Raw genomic sequence first — 22,954 nt, forward strand, 5'->3', positions numbered from 1 at the left:
AGCGTGACGCTGTTTTCCTGCTCGGAGAGAGATTTTACCCGAGAGACAATTGGAAAGTTTTTCCCCCCCCCCCGCCTGGGACCGGGTGAAAACTGGCCAATATTTCTCTCTTATATCTAGAACTTCGAGACCGAGCCAAGACATGTGAGGAAAAGAGCAACTTTGCAAAGCCCAAATCGATCCCCTGGAAGGGTAAGAGATTTCGTCCTTTGCTCAAGGGGTAGAAAGCGGAGGCCAGAGGAAGCTTGGGAGTTCCTTGGAAGGGGGGGGGGGGAGGAGGGGAATCTCCACCTCACGAGCCAATAATGGCGGGAAGAACCCCAGAGACCTGGTGGGTGCTAAATCCCTCCCCCCCCCCCTTCCGGGGCCCCTGCACTGGCCGCGCGCCAGCGAGAGCCGGGCTCACGCGCGCTGAAGTTGGCGGCACGCGGGGTGGCCCCGGCGGGGGAGAGCGCGCGCGGGGCTGTCCGCGTGCCGCCGCTGTCACTTTCTCTTTCGTCTGCTGCACAGGTCTGCGAGAAGAGCGCCCCGAGGAGTGATGCTGAGCAGGGCGCTGCTGCTGCTGCTGCCCCGCTCTCCCCGGCCTTCCCTTCTGCTTCGCTGGGCGCTGCTGCCCCTCTGGGCTCTTACTCAGGTAAGCGGCGGGGGGGGGGGGGGGGTTTCCCCGGGTAAATGTGGCCCCCACAGCACAGTAAGCGAGGCACACATAGACGGCTCGAAAGGGAAGTATGGTGCATCCGACCCCTATGATCTTGTCTGGCGTTCAGAAGGCAGGGTGGTGTGATAACGCATTTATATCCCCCCCCTCCTGCGATACCGGGAGATTTTTTAAAAAAAATCGATTCGATTTTAGGGCTCAGCTATCATTTGCTACCTCAAGGGCTTGTCCGAGGCAATTTATCGGCCGTAGCACTGGGTCTAAAAACTTGTAAGTCTTGCAATCCATGCTGGGGTTTTGTTCTAAGAAAGAAAAGTGTTGCCTTTGGGAGGTTTCTAACATGTAATTGCCCTAAGTGATTTTATGCATAAATAAATCACCAAAACAGACAGAACTCAGGTGAAGATGTGAATTACTCGGTACCGTGTAGCAGCAGCAGGAACCGAGAATTCACACGGGAGGGGGGGGGGGCGCCCACAGATCAGACCCTAATATCTTGCGACTGGAGGACTTAAATGATCGGGGAGAGCTAATTAGATCAATGACAGTAACAGAGACGCATAGACTGATTCCCCCCCTCCATGTTTAATTTTCTAGTAATAAAATCTACTTTGGAAATAATAAGCCCTTAATAGGCAAAATGCTGTTTCTCAAAAACATATCAGTTGCAATCAACTGGCAAGCTCCTCACAGATCTTGTATTTTCCCCCATTCTAAATACCCTCCGGGAGATCCAAAGTACAGTGGCTGTCCTGTATCTGCCTTTTCAGTAAGTTATAAGCCAAAGGAATTCTGCAAGGTTTGCTTCAGAAGTGAATAAGGATGTCATTTTATAAAAAAGAATAATCTGTTTACTAATTGGGAGCAAGGGGAGTATGAAAGTGTTAATATTTTATATCTTGGCATAAGATTTATGAGTGCAGGTCAACGGTTGTAATGGTTCCACTCTATACTGACCTCCAATGAGGATCCACAATTAGAATCTCTTCATGCTTAAACATGCAAAGAAGCACTTTTGCTAGACCAATTAGATTAAGCGTTGATTAGTATACAGTCAAACCTTGGATAGCGAGTAACGTGGCTTATGAGTGTTTTGCAAGACGAACAAAACATTTTCTTAAATTTTAACTCGATAAACGAGCGTTGTCTTGCAGTACGAGCACATATACGTGAGTCGCATCAAATACGCACCATATATGCGTGTTGCATCTCTGATCGTGTCTGAACGTAGTACATGCACCCGCAGGTCGAGTGCACACAACATACGCACATCTCACGCTGAGCGCGGCTGAACGTAATAAAAGCATCATGTAATAAAAGCATCATGCCCAATTCACCCGCAGTGTAGTGACTGTTCGAAAAAAAGTGAGATCTTGCAATACAAGTACGTACAGTATTGTATTATCTGTTAAAGTTTTGGGGATGTGGAACGAATCGTCCCAAGTTTCCATTATTTCCTATGGGGAAATTTGCTTTGATATAAGAGCGCTTTGGATTCCGAGCATGCTTCTAGAACGAATTATGCTCGCAAACCAAGGTACCACTGTATATACAAGGGTAGTAATTCTAGGCATTGGTGCCCACATTGGGTGCCTGATTGCAACGCAAATCCTTTAACAGCGTCTAGGGGCCCAGATTTGTTTAGAGAATTCTAATGCAGACAGGCACTGCCGTGCTAAATTGTATGCGTGCTCAGTTACGAGAGTCCAGTGGCTGGCGTGAATGGGCTTGTGGAAATTCAGCAAGATAAATGCGCATCTTATAATAATCTATAAGGGAGAGCCAGACTGAAACCAGGATCTTCAGTTTTTTGCCAAACCTGAAGCTACATAGGCGTCGCCGTGGCCTCTCCAAAGATTGGTGGTCTCTCGATTGGTGCCCGCTCTCTCACTCGCTTCCTGGTGTTCTAATTTTTAAATCTTCCGGCAGCTGCCGCGCAGCGTCAGTGAGCAAGCCTGCCCCGGAGCACTTCATTCTACTTCCGGGAGCAGGATTGCTCGCTGACGCTGCGTGGCAGCTGCCGGAAGATTTAAAAGTACAGTGCCGGGAGAAAGTAGGTGGGGATTCGGGAGCTGGGGAGAGTCCGCACTGTAGGATTCCGTGGGGCTTGGATGGAGCTCCTGGGCCCCTCCCCCCCAAACCAAGCAGCGTTCCGCTGTCTATGCCTAAAACTGTAACTGCTTCATTTCGGCAAAAAACAAAATTACCCTCCCACACTTGGCCAAAAAAACCCATTAGTGGTGGCAGCGGCCCCCCCTAACTCTCCACTTCCCCATCCCACCTGTAGGCCCTCCCCAGGCCTACCTTAGGAAGCCCTAGTGGTCTAGTGGCCTCTTCGGGGGCAAAAATGAGTGGGGTCATTTATGCCCTTGAAGGGGCCACTAGATCACTTAGGCTTCCTAAGGTAGGCCCAGGAAGGGGTGTTCAGGTGGTTGAATGAGACGTGGCGGGGGGAGAGTGATTGTGGGGGAGGCAGGGAGAGAGAATCGGTTTCAGTTGAAAGTGCACAGGCATTTTTGGCTGAAACTGAAATTTGATCGGCCTCTACTATAAGGTCCATGCATCAGTGTGAGACACAGTTATGCCAAGCTCAAGATCTGCCCACATGAACACCCTTTTGCAAGTGTGCACGATGCCACTTATGTGTGCCTTTGCTGATTAGTGCTTAGAGGCAAGTACATGTGTAAGTGGCAATTAAGGTGCCTTGCTTGTGGCCCCCAATCACTGGCACAAATATAGAAGGGGAGATAGACGTAGACATAGAAACATGAAGGCAGATTCAAAGTGATTTACATATATACAGGTGCAATGCAGGATTAAGTGACTTTGCCCAGGGTCACAAAGAACTCTGCTGGATCTAGGTACTTGAGACCTGGGTTGGCCACTGTTGGAAACAGGATCCTGGGCTTGATGGACCTTCGGTTTGTCCCAGTATGGCAGCTCATATTCTTATGTGAGCCAAGTACAGGACAGTCAAGCCATTGTGACATCACTGATGAGGTTGACTCTTAGGCAATGGTGGAATGAGGTGTTATGACATCACAATCTGAGCTCTGGAATGTTGCTGCTCTTTGGGTTTCTGCCGGGTACTTGGGATCTGGGTTGGCCACTGTTGGAAACAGGATTCTGGGCTTGATGGACCTTCGGTCTGTCCCAGTTTGGCAATTCTTATGTTCTTATGATCTCACAACCTCGGGTTGCTCAGGCAGCAGCTCTACCACTAGGCCATTCCTCACCTCCTTGCCCTTAAGGCCTGTGTGTGTTTTATTTTTGTTTTTATAATAACTGCAGAAATATAAACTACGGGTAGGTGTTTATATATTTAAATGCTTATATTTCAGCTAACAAATGTTTTGTACTTGGAAGAACACTTAGGACTGAATTCAGTATATGGAGCCAAAAAATCGGCATTGAAAAAAAAAAAAAAAAGCGCTAAGGCGCTGATTCTATAAATGGCACTTAGGACTTACGCGCTGTTTGGCGTGGTTGTCAATCAGCCGCTAGGAGCCATTTATAGAACCGCGGAAAGTGGCCCTAGATGCCAGTGGGCATTAAGGCCCGGATTCTGCAACTGGTGCCGCTGTCAGTGGCTGCCTTAAAATCGGCCACTGATCACATGTCAATCACGCCATGGCGCCGGATTCAGAATCGCGCCTCCGGCAAAGGCAGGCGCTGGAAATGTAGGCCAGGGTGTTCCAGGTCTACATGCCCTGCGCCTACTCTTTGATGTGAATCACACGTCCGTAGGCGCCTTAGGCCACCTAACGCCACTTCCAGCATCAGTCACGCCTACAGTGGCATTTGGCCGCCTAAAGTGCCTACCGATGCACAATTCTGGGGCCAAAATTTTTAGGTGCCGTTAGGTGCCTTGAAACTCAGTTAAAATCGCCATTTAAACGTTTGTTTTTTTTTTTTTAACAGAGCTTGGGTGCCTACCAGTGCCTAAAAAATCAACACTGGTTAGAGAATCTGGGCCTAAATCCGTAGGTGCGCCACCATTTAGACCAGAGTTTTCTTGGCTTAAATGATTGCAACTAAGGTAGGTGCCTAGTGGCACCTAACTCGATCCATGCCCCAAATGCTCCAAATTCACCCCTAACCATGTCTATTTGTTGCGTAGGCACTGGTAGGCACCCTGATATAGATAGCTACCCAGTGGCTTAGTGAAGGTGAGAGGTGCCTGGGGTGGTGGTGATGCCCCTCCCCCACTCTCTTCTCTGCCCCCCACCCCCCACGCGCACCTCTTCCCTTCCCCCGTACCTCTTTAACTTCCCTGGCGTGAGCAGCATCACCAACTTAAGAAACTAAGAACCTAAGAATAGTCTTACTGGGTCAGACCAATGGTCCATCAAGCCCAGTAGCCCGTTCTCACAGTGGCCATCCAGGCCACTAGTATCTGGCCAAAATCCAAGGAGTAGCAACATTCCATTCAGAAACTTAAAGAATAGCAAGATTCTGGAATCCCAAAGAGTAGCAACATTCCATGCTACAGAGCCAGGTCAAGCAGTGGCTTCCCCATGTCTGTCTCAATAACAGACTATGGACTTTTTCTCCAGGAACTTGTCCAAACCTTTCTTAAAACCAGCTAGGCTATCCGCTCTTACCACATCCTCTGGCAACGCGCTCCAGAGCTTAACTTTCTGCCCGCGCTGGTGTCGGCTGTTCCTCTGACGTCACTTCTCAGACACGGGACCCGGAAGCGACGTCAGAGGGAGAGCTGGCGTGAGCAGCAGGTTGGAGTCGCCGCTTGCGCCGGCGAACAGCGCCAATTAAGCCAATTAAAAAATTTTTGTTAGGTGCCTAAATCAACCGGTGCTACTGATTTAGGTGCCTGACCGCAAGCGCCGTTTATAGGATCAGGGCCTCAGAATAGATTTTGATAAGGGCTCATATGCCAATTTTTGTGAAATGGCCTAACACTAATGGCAATATTATCGTGTGTTTGAAAAATTTCTGACAGAAGATAAGGAGGCAATACTATTGTGCCCTAAAATTGGCCCTGAAGCAGTGGACAAACTAACGGTCCACGAAACGCCGGCCACGTCGGCTCCAGTTCCAGCTCCGAGAGCAGGGAACAGCTCCAGTCCTGGTTCCGGTAGTTTGTGGTGGCACACAGTAAATGAAATTTCTCCCAGGGGAGCTCAGAACGGTTTACATGAATTTATTCAGGTACTCAAGCATTTTTCCCTGTCTGTCCCGGTGGGCTCACAATCTATCTAATGTACCTGGGGCAATGGGGGGATTAAGTGACTTGCCCAGGGTCACAAGGAACAGCGTGGGTTTGAACCCATAACCTCAGGGTGCTGAAGCTGTAGCTTTTAACCACTGCGCCACACTCTCCCCAATCTATGATTGAAAACTGAACAACTACAAACACTAAAGATAAGTAAACCTCTGTTAGTGTTTTCAAACTGTGAAGTGGTCTGTATTCAGAGCTCCATGTTGAATATATTAATCACAAGTTACAATTAAGAAAAAAAGATAAAATAAGTTAAAAATAGTTAGAGTTATAAGTTAAAGACTAATAGTAAAAATGCACTAAGCAGGTTTTTTTGCCAATGATTGTAGTATAGAATATACTTTCGGACTATATCTACGCTGACAGTGAATGTCGATGAGAGTATAAGCGTAGAAATCCTTAACAATGAGGCCTTTTCCTGCATAAACAGTGTGCTTTAAAAAAATGCTTAAGAAATAGTCAACACATGATTAATCAACTGGTTTAAGAAGAATATAAGAATGACTGACAGAATATAGATCGTTTCATACGAGTGGAGTATTGATTTTTATTGTATACTGAATATTATCGTGTGGCCATCGATAGGGAAAATGGAAAAATCACTTTCCGGCCGCAGTAAAAATGTTTCATAGTGTATAGGAAAAACTCACATAAGGCCATAATAATAATAATAAATTTATATACCACAGGGCCGTAAAGTTCTATGCGTTTTACAAAAAATTAAAAAAAATTACAATTAAGAGAAAAAGTTAGATAACCAAATAATTTGAAATAATACTATAATGATCTAGATCAGGGATCTCAAAGTCCCTCCTTGAGGGCCGCAATCCGGTCGGGTTTTCAGGATTTCCCCAATGAATATGCATTGAAAGCAGTGCATGCACATAGATCTCATGCATATTCATTGGGGAAATCCTGAAAACCCGACTGGATTGCGGCCCTCAAGGAAGGACTTTGAGACCCCTGATCTAGATGGTTCATTACAATATCCTTGCTACGGCCATCGTATATTGCAGCTTAGTAAAAGCAATCCTTAGTTTCTAAAATGTTGTAGTCTGTTGATTCCAAATCATCTACCTTTTGGCCTAGAGTTATTTATTTATTTAGTTCGATTTAAATCCCATCCTCTCTGAGGAGCCCAGAACGGGTAACAAACAGTTAACAACAAGGGTCAAAAGCCCAACCCCCTCTTTTACAAAGGTGCGCTATGCTTTTTAGTGCACGCTAAATATTAGTGCGCGCTAGACACATGCTAAACGCTAACACGTGCAAGTTATCCTATCGACGCGTTAGCGATTAACACATGTGTTGATTTAGCGCACGCTAAATGCGCGCTAATACGCTTAGCGCACCTTTGTAAAAGAGGGCCTAACCCCCCTCTTTTACAAAGGTGCACTATGCTTTTTAGTGCACGCTAAATATTAGTGCGTGCTAAACACATGCTAAACGCTAACACGTGCAAGTTATCCTATCGACGCGTTAGCGATTAGCACACGTGTTGATTTAGCGCACGTTAAACGCGCGCTAATACGCTTAGTGCACCTTTGTAAAAGAGGGCCTAACCCCTTCTTTTACTAAGGTGCGCTAAACGCTAACGCGTCCATTATATTCTATGGGCGCGTTAGCGTTTAGCGCTCGCCAAATCAGTTTGCGTCCACTAATCGGTTAGCGCACCACATTTCTTTTATCTGCACCTTGTTTACTCCTGATCTCCTTCCTGTGCTCTGCTCTTGAGAGGTGAAGGGTAGACTGCTTGCCTTTTATAATTCTTTATTTGTATTTTAACATTTGACATCATTACAAGTCAAACAGGAAAAAAATATCGTGTAGATGAAATACAAAGACCCAAATTCTTTAAAAGAAATCTCCTCAATACAAGATACAGTTAGTCCGCTATAACGACTGCTTGCCTTTTAAATTTGGCTGAGTTGAGATGATATTCTTTGTAAGATTTTTGTTATGTATATTTTATTTTTAAAACTCAATAAAAATTATTGAACATTAAATTTGGCTGCTCCCAGGAAGGGCAGTCTAAACGTAGTGGAACACTCCTAGGCTAGTGGGGTGGGAGGCATGGAAGGGAAGGTTGATCTTGCTGAAACATAGGGGGAATGAAGACATTTTAATGACTTTTAAGTTTGTAATTCTCTACCCTATATTTGCCCATGTTTAATCCAATGCTCAGCCCCTCTATGTCCCCCTGTCTTGCCAGCCAAACTCTGCAATTATCTAAACAGGATTTTAGGATTTAGGTCCCATGGCTTTGTTTACTTTGAGTCTTGATAGTTCATTGTAGACACTACTGGGCGTAAATTCGAAATCTTGAAACGGGTCTTTCCGGTTATCTCCCGTCTGCAGCTGTGGACCAGCTCCCGGCGCTTCTTGGGTGAACACTGAACAGAAGTATTGGTTTAGTAATTCTGCCTTCTCAGAGTCTGATTCTGCAAAGTTACCGTCCGATTGCTTCAGGCGTACTATCCCATCTTTGTTTCTTTTTCTGTCACTAATATAGCTGAAGAAAGATTTATCCCCTTTCTTAATTTTCCGTGCTAGCTCTTCCTCCATTCGGAGTTTGGCCTCTCTGACTGCTGTTTTGACAGCTTTAGATCTGTCTAGATAGTCCTCTTTTGCCCCCTCTCTGCCTAAATGTTTGTAGGCGATAAATGCGTCTTTTTTCTGTTTAACTAGGTCTGAAATTTATTTACTGAACCATTGGGGTCTTTTGTTTCTCCTGCGTTTACTTACTGTCTTTATGTATCGGTCTGTTGCTTCGTGTAGTATGGACTTCAGAGACGACCACATATCCTCCACATTGTCAGTTTTTGCTTGTTTATGTAGCTCCTGATGGATGAAATCTCCCATGCGGTTGAAGTCTGTGCCTCTAAAGTTAAGAACCCTTGTGGTGTTTGTTTTTGGGAATCCTTTCTTGAGGTTGAGCCATACCATATTATGGTCGCTGGAGGCCAGTATGTCTCCTACTGAGACTTCCGTGACGCTATCTCCGTTGGTGAGAACTAGGTCTAGTAACGCCTTGTCCCTGGTGGGCTCCAATACCAATTGCTTGAGACGTGCACCCTTTATGGAGTTTAATATTCTTTTGCTGCTACCCGTAGTCGCAGAGAGTGTGTTCCAATTTGCATCTGGCATGTTGAAGTCTCCTAGCATTACTGAGTCCCCACGCAGTATGATATTCTCTATGTCCTCGATTAATTCCATGTCTTTGTCCTCCTATTGCCTGGGAGGTCTATATATCACACCAAGGTATAGGATAGGTATAGGATAAGCAGCATAAAATCTGTTTTGCTACTTGGGATCTAGGTTGGCCACTGTTGGGAACAGGATAGTGGGATAGATGGACTATTGGTCTGAACCAGTATAACTATTCTTTTTTTTTTTTTTTTTTTTAAATAAATCTTTATTGATTTTTAAACTTTGACAGTGCAATACAATTACTTGAAAATAAATATTTCATAAAATACACTATTAAATACACAATTTATACATATAACAATAATTTTCTTCCCCCTCCTCCCAATTATTAATACAAGAAGACAATTATGTGTTTATAAAATTATAATTAAGTAATTTTAATAATCAAAATACATTTCCCTCCCCCTCCCCTCCCCTGGATATGTAAGGAAAACCAACAACAACCAATAAATAAAGAAATACATGACAATTATTACGATGTAACAATACAGTCAATGGGCTCCACACTCTATTACATATACTACTAAATCCCAAACACTCCGCATTCATTCTCTCATATTTTACGTGGTACAAACATTTGTCCACTAAAACGTGTAATTCAGTCTGTCATAGCTCTTCCAATTATGTGTAACCATTTGAATAGCTATTCCCGTCATGATAAAAAAAAGATGACTTTTATATTTATCCAAAGAAGTATAGCTATTCTTTTGTGAGCCAAGTACAGTATAGGACAATCAAGCCATTGTGACATAACTGATAAGTTTGACACTTAGGCATTGGTGGAATGATGCATTGTGACATCACAGTCTAAGCTCTGGAATGTTGCCACTCTTTGGGTTTCTGTCAGGTATTTGGGACCTGGGTTGGGCACTGTTGGAAACAGGATTCTGGGCTCGGTGGACCTTCGGTCTGTCTAGGTCTGGCAGTTCTTATGTAAAGTTCATTATCATCTTGGGTTTCACCTGCTCATGGACATCCACTACTCTTTGTATTCTATACATCTCTTATATTGAACCCTCTCTACTAGCCCCAGTCTCCTCCTTGTAGATATTCTTAGGAGTAGCCTGGTTTTAGGATATATAGGATGTTCCTTGGTCTGCACTCTCTTGTTCTTCCTCTCTCTTCACAGACTATGCAGTCTTCAGTGCTTTGAAAACTCCCTTTTCTCTTCCTTAGGAGGCGTGCTTATGCGCCGTTTATAGAATCTGGCCGTTACTGCCTGCCAAATAGGTAGCAGTGAGGGGTCATGTGCTAATTTTTGTTAATGGCCACACACCAATGGCTATTAAATTGGAAAATGGCCTTATTGAGTAGGAAAGACCTGCATAAGGGTGTGCCGAGGCCACATTTTGCCGCATCTTTGTAAAACGGCCCCATAGGCATCCAGGTTTAAGAGGGTTAGCAGACGTCTGGGAAAATCCAGACTTGTCCTATGTTTAGAAGACTGTCCGGGTACCTAGACAGACTTTCCAAAGCCCAGCAGTTATCTGGTTTTTTGGAAAGCTCTGGCCGTGTGTGGAGGGTCCGGAGGTCAAGAATAATGAGAGGAGGCTTTTGGGGGTGGGACTTGGGGAAGAACGGGGTGGGGCTGAAGGTGGACAGGGCGGGGCTTGGGGGGCGTAACGGGGCACAGCCGGAGCAGAACGTAGCGGGGCCAAGCATCTGGGATTTCATTGCCCCCGGTACATTAGATAGATTGTGAGTCCATTATTACCCACCTTTTGTTTTTCCCTTTTATGTTTTCTCTTCTCTTCTATCAAAAACTGTAACTACTCCCCCACTTAACCACACATGTCTCGTATGTTTTACCCACACATTATTTTAAAATTAGGTTTACAATCAGTTTGTAAAGGATGTTATATTTTAACTAACAACACATTTGTTTTTTATGTCACGATTAATACTGTACTTGTTTCATTTATTAATACATGTTATTTCATTGTACATCGCCTAGCAATTTATATAGGCGATTCATCAAGAATAAATAAACTTGAAACTTGAAAAATGCTTGAGTACCTGAATAAATTCATGTAAACTGCTCTGCGCTCCCCTGGGAGAACAGTATGGAAAATTTAATAAATAAATCATGCGAAAAGTTTCAGCCTCTAAAAACCAGAGCTGGTATTGTGACATCATAATACCTCATTATCCCAGGACAAGCAGGCAGCATATTCTTAACACATGGGTGACGTCACCGACGGAGCCCTCGGTACGGACCTTTTTAACTAGAAGTTTCTAGTTGGCCGCACCGCGCGTGCGCGAGTGCCTTCCCGCCCGACGGAGGAGTGCGTGGTCCCCAGTTTCTTCGTTTCCGCGGAGCGAAGAAGACGCGTGTATTTTTTCAACGGCCGTTGAAATCACTTTTTCGCCTTCCCGCTCGCGTTTTTTTCCTAATTTTTTCTCTCTTTACCTTCGGGTTTACTTTTTCTTTGATTTGCAAAAAAAAAAAAAAAAAACTTTCATTTTTCCTTTTTCTTTCGTTTTTGCCCCGGCGGGGCCTGTTGCCATTATACAGGCCTCGGACTTCGATTTTGCGGAGGCTATCTTCCCCTTCATGCCCCCGCAGGTCGGTTTTAAGAAGTGCCAGCGGTGTGCACGCCCGATCTCCGTTTCTGACCCACACAATTGGTGTTTCTGACCCACACAATTGGGTCCGGAGCATCGGGCAGACTCCTGCACCCGCTGTGCCACTCTGCAAAAACGAACGCTTAAAAACCGAAGAATCCAACAAACTCTTCTTTTCGGCACCGAGTCGGCGATGGACTCCTCGACATCGACAGCGGTACCACAGAAATCGGCACCGTCTACTTCGACACCGCCCGACCCCACATCGGCGTCTCTGGCGCCAGGTAAGCCGGCTAAGAAGCCTTCCTCTTCCCTCGAGCGCCCTCCAGCTACGGTGGCGACACCGTCCCTACCGGCATCGCACCGGTCCCGCAAACGCACCGCCCCGATATCGGTGAGTGCCTCGTCATCGGCCTCCTCATCGCCGGGGCGTGGAGCGGCATCCAAGGAACCGAAGAAAAAGAAAGCGGTTCCGATGCCACCCCTAGATGACCGTATCTCGGTCATTCTCAAAGCTCAGCTTCAGGAACAGTTGAAGAAACAACTTGAACAGCTGTTACCCTCTATCCTGGCACCGCTCCTTCCGGTACCAGACCGGCCCGAGCCCCGCACCGAGCCCCCGGTGTCCACTCCTTCGGTACCGGTAAACACCTCTATGCCGATCCTTTCGGCTCAACAACTTCACGCCGATCCGGTGGTTCATTCTCAGACCAATGTGGATCCTTCTCGGCACCAGGTGGTACGGCATTCTTCTCGGGACCGAGAACGACGCCGATCGTCCTCCCCTGGTACCGTTTCAGTGCGCTCTGGTAAGTCTTTGTCCAAGACTCGCCACACCGCGCCCTCCACCCCGGTGTCTCGACATGCACCAGAGGTCAGAGACCCTGATTTGTGGGAGGAGACTCCCCTCGGTACCGAGGAGGATCCCTCCTCATCTGATGAGGAACCATCGGCACCCGATGCCACCTCTAAACCGGAGCAGTCCTCATTCACTAAATTTCTGAGAGAAATGTCTGCTGCCCTATCCCTTCCACTAGAATCTGACTCGAAAAAGTCTCAAGCCTTTCTAGAGGCTTTAGATTTTGAGCAACCTCCTAAGGAGTTCCTCAAGCTTCCCGTACATGACATCCTACGGGAAACGTTCTACAAGAACTTGGAAACTCCCCTCACGGTACCGGGAGCCCCCCGTAAGCTGGACAACCTTTACCGGGTCATCCCTATACCTGGATTTGACAAATCTCAATTGCCCCATGAGTCCCTTTTAGTGGAATCCACTTTGAAAAAGACCCAGGGCTCCAGTGTCTATGCCTCTACCCCTCCTGGCAGAGAAGGTAAGACCATGGACAAATTTGGCAAGAGGCTTTACCAAAATGCCATGCTGGCCAACAGGGCAAACAACTACTCCTTCCATTTTTCTTTCTACCTAAAACACTTGGTCCAACAACTGTCTACCCTTCAGAAGTACCTTCCTGAGCGCAAGGTCCCGCTATTCCAACAACACATCTCTGGTCTTCTCCAGATGCGAAAATACATGGTCCGCTCAATATATGACTCCTTCGAGCTCACCTCTCGGGCCTCTGCCATGGCTGTAGCCATGCGTCGACTAGCCTGGCTCAGAGTCTCCGACCTGGACGTCAACCACCAGGATCGTTTGGCCAACGCCCCCTGTCTCGGGGATGAACTCTTTGGAGAGTCCCTGGATTCCACCACCCAGAAACTCTCGGCCCATGAGACCAGGTGGGACACCTTGATCAAGCCAAAAAAGAAGGCTCCGCCTGCTCGACCCTATCGGCCTCAATCTTCTTACCAGCGGAGGTTCTCAGCCAGGCCACTCAATCCGCCCCCCCTACAATCTCGGCGACCTCGTCAACAGCAGCACCATGCCCAGGCTCGATCTCAGGCCACTCAACCCTCTAAGCCGCCTCAGCCTGCTAAACAGTCTCAGCCCTTTTGACTCTTCTCTCCAGGGCATAGCCAGTCATCCTCCCTCACTGCCTCTTCCACAGCCTATCGGGGGTCGTCTCACCATTTTCTCCAGCCGTTGGGAAGTCATCACGTCGGACCAGTGGGTCCTCAACATCATCCGCCACGGCTACTCTCTCAACTTCCAGACTCTTCCACCAGACAACCTTCCCGTAGAGTCTGCTTCACACTCATCTCAAACCCCCCTCCTCCTGAGGGAAGTTCAATCCCTCCTCCTTCTCAACGCCATCGAAGAAGTACCTCCAGATCAAAGGGGTCAGGGATTCTACTCCCGCTACTTCCTGGTTCCCAAAAAGACGGGAGACCTCCGTCCCATTCTCGATCTAAGGGATCTCAACAAGTGTCTGGTCAAGGAGAAGTTCAGAATGCTCTCCCTTGCCACGCTTTACCCTCTTCTTTCTCAACACGACTGGCTATGTTCCCTGGACCTCAAAGAGGCCTACACTCACATCTCCATCAATCAGAGTTCTCGCCGCTACCTGCGGTTCCAGGTACTGCACCACCACTATCAGTACAAGGTGCTACCGTTCGGCCTCGCTTCCTCCCCCAGGGTCTTCACCAAGTGCCTTATAGTGGTAGCGGCCTTCCTCAGGTCTCACAACCTCCAGGTGTTCCCCTACTTGGACGATTGGTTGGTGAAAGCACCTTCATCTCAACTCGTGCTACAAGCTACTCATCACACCATCTCTCTCCTCCACCTCCTGGGGTTCGAGATCAACTACCCCAAGTCGCATCTGCTTCCCACCCAGCGACTTCAATTCATTGGAGCAGTTCTGGACACCACGCTGATGAGGGCCTTTCTCCCCTCCGATCGCCAGCGGACCCTGCTCCATCTCTGCCGTCAGGTGCTCATGCATCCCTCCATTCCTGCCCGACAGATGATGGTCCTCCTGGGTCACATGGCCTCGACGGTGCATGTCCTTCCTCTGGCACGTCTCCACCTTCGTACGCCTCAGTGGACTCTCGCCACCCAATGGTCACAGACTTCGGATCTTCTTTCTCATCCCGTCTCTGTGACATCATCTCTTCAGCAATCTCTCCAATGGTGGTTGAACTCCTCAAATCTTTCCAGGGGTCTACTCTTTCATCTGCCCCCCCACTCTATGATCATCACCACAGATGCGTCCCCCTACGCGTGGGGAGCTCACCTGGGAGATCTACGCACCCAGGGACTTTGGACCCCACAGGAGCGTCGTCATCACATCAATTTCCTGGAACTCAGAGCCATGTTCTACGCCCTCAAGGCTTTCCAACATCTTCTCTGCCCTCAAGTCCTCCTCCTGTGCACAGACAATCAAGTCGCCATGTACTACATAAACAAGCAAGGCGGCACCGGATCTCGCCCCCTTTGTTTGGAGGCTCTGCGCATCTGGACCTGGGCCACGGACCGCAATCTCTTTCTCAGGGCGGTCTATATCCAGGGCGAACAGAACTCTCTGGCCGACAATCTCAGCCGCATCCTTCAACCTCACGAGTGGACGTTGGACCCTCCGACTCTGCTATCCATCTTTGCTCGATGGGGCACTCCGCAGGTGGACCTCTTTGCAGCACCTCACAATCATCAGCTGCCCCAATTCTGTTCCAGACTCTTCTCTCCTCACCGTCTGGCTCCGGATGCATTCCTGCTCGATTGGAGGGATCGGTTCCTGTATGCCTTCCCTCCACTTCCTCTGATGTTGCGGACCTTGTCCAAACTCCGCAAGGATCACGCCACCATGATTCTTATCGCCCCTCGGTGGCCTCGCCAACACTGGTTCTCACTCCTGCTCCAACTCAGCTCCAGGGAACCCATTCTACTTCCTGTGTTTCCTACTCTACTTACGCAGCAGCATCAGTCTCTACTGCATCCCAATCTGTCTTCGCTCCACCTGACAGCTTGGTTTCTCTCGGGCTGACCTCTCCAGAGAATCTATCTCAACCGGTCCGCCTCATTTTGGACGCCTCCAGGAAACCGGCCACTCTCCAATGTTACCATCAGAAGTGGACCAGATTCTCCTCGTGGTGTCTCCGGCATCGTCAGGAACCCACCTCCTTAGCGGTGGAAACTGTCTTGGAATATTTGCTCTCACTGTCCAATGCTGGCCTCAAAACTACCTCCATCAGAGTCCACCTCAGTGCCATCACTGCGTTTCATGAGCCTATTCTCGGAAAACCCCTCACGGCTCATCCTCTGGTTTCCAGATTTATGAGAGGGCTCTTCAATCTCAAACCGCCTCTCAAACCTCCTCCTGTCGTCTGGGACCTGAATGTGGTTCTCTCAGCCCTCATGAAACCTCCGTTTGAGCCTCTTGCCACAACTTCGCTCAGGCTTCTTACCTGGAAGGTGCTTTTCCTAATTGCCATCACCTCTGCCAGGAGGGTTAGCGAACTGCATGCACTGGTTGCCGACCCACCTTTCACTGTTTTTCACCATGACAAGGTTGTTCTGCGTACCCACCCTAAATTCCTTCCCAAGGTGGTCTCGGCTTTTCACCTTAACCAGTCCATTGTGCTGCCCGTCTTCTTCCCTAAGCCTCACTCGCATCCTGGGGAACAGGCGTTGCACACGCTGGATTGTAAGCGTGCCCTTGCTTACTATCTTGATCGTACCAGAGCTCACCGGACATCCCCTCAGCTCTTTTTGTCTTTCGATCCCAACCGTTTGGGTCGCCCTGTCTCCAAACGGACACTTTCCAATTGGCTTGCTGCCTGTATTGCTTTCTGCTACGCTCGGGCCGGTCTCTCACTGGATGGAACTGTCACGGCCCACAGGGTCCGAGCTATGGCTGCTTCTGTAGCTTTCCTCCGCTCCACGCCCATCGAGGAAATCTGCAAGGCGGCCACTTGGTCCTCAGTTCACACGTTCACTACTCACTACTGTCTGGACGCATTCTCCAGACGGGATGGACACTTCGGCCAATCTGTGTTACAAAATTTATTTTCCTAATGGCCAACCATCCCACCTCCCTCTTTGTTAGCTTGGAGGTCACCCATGTGTTAAGAATATGCTGCCTGCTTGTCCTGGGATAAAGCACAGTTACTTACCGTAACAGGTGTTATCCAGGGACAGCAGGCAGATATTCTTACGTCCCACCCACCTCCCCGGGTTGGCTTCTTAGCTGGCTTATACTAACTGGGGACCACGCACTCCTCCGTCGGGCGGGAAGGCACTCGCGCACGCGCGGTGCGGCCAACTAGAAACTTCTAGTTAAAAAGGTCCGTACCGAGGGCTCCGTCGGTGACGTCACCCATGTGTTAAGAATATCTGCCTGCTGTCCCTGGATAACACCTGTTACGGTAAGTAACTGTGCTTTCCACCAATGCCTAAGAGCCAACCTCATCAGTGATGTCACAATGGCTTGATTGTCCTATACTTGGCTCACTATTATTACATTTTGATTTATAGAGTGGTGCAGTGGTTAAAGCTACAGCCTCAGGTTATGGGTTCAAACCCACTCTGCTCCCTGTGACCCTGGGCAAGTCACTTAATCCCTCCATTGCCCCTGGTACATTAGATAGATTGTGAGCCCACTGGACAGGGAAAAATGCTTTAGTACCTGAATAAATTCATGTAAACTTCTGATCTCCCTTGGGAGAACAGTATAGAAATTTGAATTAAAAAACTGGTGCATAGTCAGGGGTGGCTTCAGCAGTGCAGAGAGAGATTTCAATTTTCAATCCATGTAGCTGCTTCCTCATTTTCCGTACAAATTTTCTAAATGTCCCCGAAGCACTGACAGCCAGCTGACCCGCAAAATTCGCCCTCTTAATATAGATGTATAAGACTTATCTTTGAACAATACGTCTCTTTAAAAGTGATGTGAAAATAAATTTTTATTAGATTAGTGCAGGGTTCTCAACCCAATCCTTGGGACATGTCCAGCAAGCCAGATATTCAGGATATCTACAATGAATATGCATGAGATAAATTTGCACACAATGGAGTTAGCGCATGGAGATTTATCTCATGCATATTCATTGTTGAAATCCTGAAAACCTGACTGGGTTGGGAAGCCCTGGGCTATGGGGTTCTTTTACTAAGCTGTAGTAAAAACATGGCCGTGGTCGAACCATTGCCTGGGTCTTTCCTGTGCGCTAAGGTCATTTTTAACACAGCAGCAAAATGGCCGATTTTCTGTTTTCAGAATTAATGACCATGTGCTAATGTTGCTGTTAGCGCATAACCATTAATAGAATATAGCGCATCAGCTCTTACCGCCACCCATTTTGAAGGTGGTAAGGACTCGTGCGCTAATCGATTAGTGTGTAGTAATGTGTATGCGCCAACTAGCGCAGAAATACTCACTTTGCACCCCCCCCAGACACGCCCCTCTTTTAAAAAAAATATATCGCTGGGTTTTATTAAATGGCGGTAGAGGTTTTTGCCGCAGGCTGGCGAGTGAAATGTCTCGACACTCATAGAATTCTTATGAGCGTCGGAGCATTTAACTTGCCGGCACGCGGTAGAAACCTCTACCGCCGTTTAGTAAAAGGAGCCCTATGTTTTTAGCGCGCAGGTAACACGCGCAGATGAGGAACTTACCAAAGGATGCCTCAGTGCATCCTGTAGTATACGCTTTGCTGCCGTAAGCAGACATTAATAACTTTTTTTTTTCAGCTACGGAGGAGTCATCAAGTCAGTGCAAATGTACAGAAGGTTCTGTGAAAGATGGTAACCCTGTATCTTGTTTGCTGATCTCTAATTTTATGCATTCCAAGTTTCCAAGTTTTATTAAAAATTTGATAAAACTCTTATAAGTATTTCTTTTTTTGGTTTTTTTTATTTATTTATAAGTTTTCATTATAACATACCAAGAGAAAAAAACACTTGTACAGAAAGTGAATAAGTCTGAATACAATTCCATAAAGTGTAAATCATATCTTAATACAATTTACAAAAAAAAAAAAAAGATAAGGATTTAAGAAAACTTTGACTAATTATCTCAAGTCCTCAATCTAGGATTCCAAGATTACATATAGACGAAAAAGAAAGAAAATTATTAAACAATTTAGCAAGATCTGATACAGATAGCTGGGGAAGGAGCTTCTTCTATAGTTATTGAGCACTTGATTTTCCTTCATCCAGGCGGGACATTGCCAGAAAAGCACTTAATTGCTGAGGTTCAAAGAAAACATATTTAACTGAACGGTGGCAAATTATACACTTGCAAGGATGTCTCAGATAAAACGTTGCCCCCAGTAAAGTGACTCCTGGTCTCAGGAGAAGAAATTCTCTACGACGCTTTTGAGTTTCCCTCGAAAGATCAGGAAACATTTGAATTTTACATCCAAGAAATTCTTTCTGTTTGTTTTTGAAGAAAAGCCTCAATAACCACATTTTGTCAATTGAAAGATCTGCTTATAAGTATTTCTAAGTGATTAGGGAATACAAACACAGATACTCACTCACTAGAAATAAAGGAAAGGGGGGGTTGGAACTACATGTTTTTGATAGAAAAGCAACACTACAGGTAAAAACTTATAGGGAGGGGAGGATAGTAGCCTTACAAAGGCTAGTTTCAGGTTATTATAAGAGCCTGTTTCTGACTGTAATTGTATAAGGATCTAAAGTTCCCCCCCAAGAGCTTAACTCTGGAAGGCATCAGTGAAAAGAGAACTTTTAAGGCTACTTTTAAATTTATCTAATTGTGTTTCCAAGTTTGAGGTGCAGTTATAGAGAAGATGTCGGCTCTTCTTGGGTTTATAAATTTCAAAGAGGGAATAGACAAGGGATTTTGGTTGGCGGAACTTAGGGCTCCTTTTACGAAGGTGCTCTAGTGGTTTTAGCGCTTAGAAAGTTTGTATAGGCGATTCATTAAATGGTAATAAAACTTGAAACTTGCTAGACGCTAACGCATCCATAGAGCTGGCGTTAGTATGTTCCGTGTAGCGCGTGCGGCATTGTAGTGCGTGCTAAAAAACGCAAGTGCACCTTCATAAAAGGAGCCCTTAGTGTTCTTGATGGGGCATAAGGTATCAGTAGTCGATCAAGACAAATAGGTTGTTTCGATTGCCGGATTTTAAATGTTAAAAGTTATCCTACGGGGAATCGGTAGCACTGTGCATTTTTCAAAAAGGGTGTAACATGGTTGAATTTTTTTGAGTTAGTTATGATTTTTATTGCTGTATTTTGGACAATCTGTAGGCGTCGTATTTCTTTTTGAGGCAGGTTACTGTATAGGGAATGAAAGAACGCCAGCAGCTATATAGGTTCATTTAGAAAGGGACTTTTTTTTTGGTTTTTAAAATAATAGAACTCAAACCTATAAATGTGCAGGATAAGTCTGGAAAAGTTTATGCATTAAAGTGATAAGCTAGGAGTTGGTGTACCTTTGGGACACACACGCCTCTGATATTCTGGCGTGCGCACATGCTTTTTAAAGCTATCACAAAGCCCCAGTGGGGGGTGGACATGCAGATGTGTTTTGCTGATCAGAGGGCGGAGGCCTGGGTTTCCTTTTCTGCAGCTTTCCAAATGCACGGTCAAAGAGTGGTACAGGAAAAGCATGACTTCCAGTTAGCGAAGCACAGGAAACCAAAAACGTAATTTTAAAACGTATACAACACTTAGTGGACTCTGTTTTAAAAAAAAGCTGCGCTGTCCTTCCTCATCAGAAATTAGTTCAGCAGGATAGAAAGCTGAGGGAGGGAATGGGGAATGCTGATGGAGGTGGAAGAAAATCTAGAGTGCCTGGAAAATAAGAAATATTGTGTGTGTGTGTGTGTGGAGGGGGGGGGGGGGGTTAATACAGTACAAGACATGGGTAAATTGTTGCCCAAGTTGAATTTGACCACCTAGCTTATCTACTGTTTCCAGTGGCGAGTACACACACCTTCGAGTCGGGGGTAGGTTCACATCATAAGTATGGGCCACATTGTAATTCCAGGTCTAGGGGGAGTACACATTGTAATTCTGAGTCTCTGGGGAATACACATTGTAGTTCTGGGTCTGTGGGAAATACACATTGTAGTTCTGGGTCCAGGGGGAGCATATACAACGCAAATATTGCTGGGTCTGGGGGGAACATATATAACGCAAATTATGCTGTAGGTGTTCAAGTAGCTCAAGCAGGTATATCCCCACTGATATGTAACAAAAATACAACATGGAGGGCTATGTACGTCAACGCACACAGTTTGGGAAACAAGATCCTGGAGTTGGAAACAGAAATAAGGAATGCCAACCTGGATGTGGTGGCGATATCTGAGACCTGGCTCACAGACTCCCATGGGTGGGACATGGTCATACCGGGTTACAACTTGCTTCGCCGGGACAGAGAAGGCAGATTGGGAGGAGGTGTAGCATTATATACTAAAGATGACATTAAGATCACAAGAATCTCAGATGTCCAATACACTGGAAAATCCCTTTGGGTTAATTTGGCCAGAGGGAAGGACAAATGCTTGTATCTTGGCGTAATTTACAGACCCCCAAGACAACAGGTTGACCTGGATATGGAAATAATCGGGGATATAGAAAATATCACCTTGCGTGGGGACACAGTATTGTTAGGTGACTTCAACATGCCTGATGTGAATTGGGATACACTAACCTCCGATTCTGGCAGCAACAGGAGGCTATTAAACTCTATGAAGGGAGCTGGTCTGAAGCAACTGGTGTTGGACCCAACAAGGGATCAGGCAATACTGGACCTATTACTTACCAACGGAGAAAGTGTCACAGAGGTCTCGGTGGGCAACACATTGGCCTCCAGTGACCACAACATGGTATGGTTCAATCTTAGGAAAGGTTTCACTAAATCTAACACACTGACCAAGGTCCTCAAATTCAAGGACACAAACTTCCAAGACATGGGTTCCTTTGTTCACCAGGCGCTACAAAGCCAAGCAAAAACCGACAGCGTGGAAAAAATGTGGTCGACTTTGAAAGCCACCATACAAGAAGCGTCAAACCGCTATGTTAAATTAGTAAGTAAGCGGCGAAGAAACAACAAGCCGCAATGGTTCACTGCGGAGATCTCGGACCTCATCAAGGAAAAGAAAAAAGCATTCATCTCTTACAAACAATCGGGGAAACAGGACTCTAGAGCAGACTACCTGACCAAGTCAAAAGCAGTCAAAACAGCAGTCAGAGAGGCTAAATTCCACATGGAGGAGTCTCTGGCAAAGAACATCCAGAAGAGAGATAAATCCTTCTTCAGGTATATCAGTGATAGAAGTAAAAACTCTGGCGGGATTGTACGTCTTAGGAAACCAAACGGAGACTATGTGGAAAAGGATTCCGAAAAAGCCCAGCTATTAAATGAATACTTCAGCTCAGTCTTCACCCGTGAAGCGCCGGGGCTTGGCCCTCAACTACAGACAAGGGCTGACTCAGTTGACCCGTTTAGTAACTTCGAATTCACGCCCAGCAGTGTCTACGATGAGCTGTCAAAACTCAAGATTAACAAGGCAATGGGGCCTGACAACCTACACCCCAGGGTGCTTAGGGAGTTGAGTGATGTCTTGGCAGAGCCACTGCCGGCACTCTTCAACCTCTCCCTTAGTACAGGAAGCGTCCCGTTGGACTGGAGGACGGCTAACGTCATTCCACTCCACAAGAAAGACTCAAAGATGGAGACAGCAAACTACAGACCAGTGAGTCTAACATCTATAGTGAGCAAACTTATGGAAACCTTGATCAAAAGACAATTGGATAAGATCCTGGATGAGGAAAATCTACGGGACCCCCGTCAACATGGGTTTACTAAGGGGAGATCATGTCAATCCAACCTGGTCAGCTTCTTTGACTGGGTGACGGGGAAGCTGGATGCTGGGGAGTCCCTGGACATCGTGTACCTGGACTTTAGCAAAGCATTCGATAGCGTACCACACCGCAGGTTGCTGAACAAGATGAGTTCTATAGGATTAGGTGACACATTGACGAAATGGGTTAGGAACTGGCTTGGTGGTAGGCTTCAAAGGGTAGTGGTGAACGGCACCCCCTCAGAAATGACGGAGGTGATCAGTGGAGTGCCACAGGGTTCGGTCTTGGGACCGATCCTATTCAACATCTTTATAAGAGACTTGGCAGAAGGGCTTCGAGGTAAAATAGCATTATTCGCCGATGACGCCAAACTAAGTAATGTAGTGGGAAAATGCACAACGGACGAAGATTCAATGCCCGACAACATGATGCACGACCTACTCCTACTGGAGCGCTGGTCTAGGACCTGGCAACTCAGCTTCAATGCCAAAAAATGCAAAGTCATGCACCTAGGCAACCATAATCCATACAAGACTTATACTCTTAATGGTGAGATCCTAACAAGAACAGTAGCAGAACGGGACTTAGGGGTGATCGTCAGTGAGGACATGAA

The 22,954-nt window shown here is 46.6% G+C and overlaps 1 protein-coding gene across 3 annotated transcripts in view; it reads left to right on the forward strand.

Moving 5' to 3' along the window:
* Positions 1-226: 226 nt before the first annotated feature.
* Positions 227-22,954, forward strand: part of PRIMA1 (proline rich membrane anchor 1) — a 94,823-nt gene continuing 72,095 nt past the window's right edge. The window contains exon 1 of one of the 3 annotated variants that reach the window (XM_033952327.1): positions 227-634. In XM_033952327.1, the coding sequence (XP_033808218.1) occupies positions 539-634 (96 nt within the window). In that variant the 5' untranslated portion in view covers positions 227-538. The remainder of the gene's footprint in view (positions 635-22,954) is intronic. The other 2 variants (XR_004540137.1, XM_033952328.1) reach the window with 2 other exon arrangements.

This window comes from Geotrypetes seraphini, chromosome 7 (genome assembly GCF_902459505.1).
Source record: "Geotrypetes seraphini chromosome 7, aGeoSer1.1, whole genome shotgun sequence".
NCBI lineage: Eukaryota > Metazoa > Chordata > Amphibia > Gymnophiona > Dermophiidae > Geotrypetes > Geotrypetes seraphini.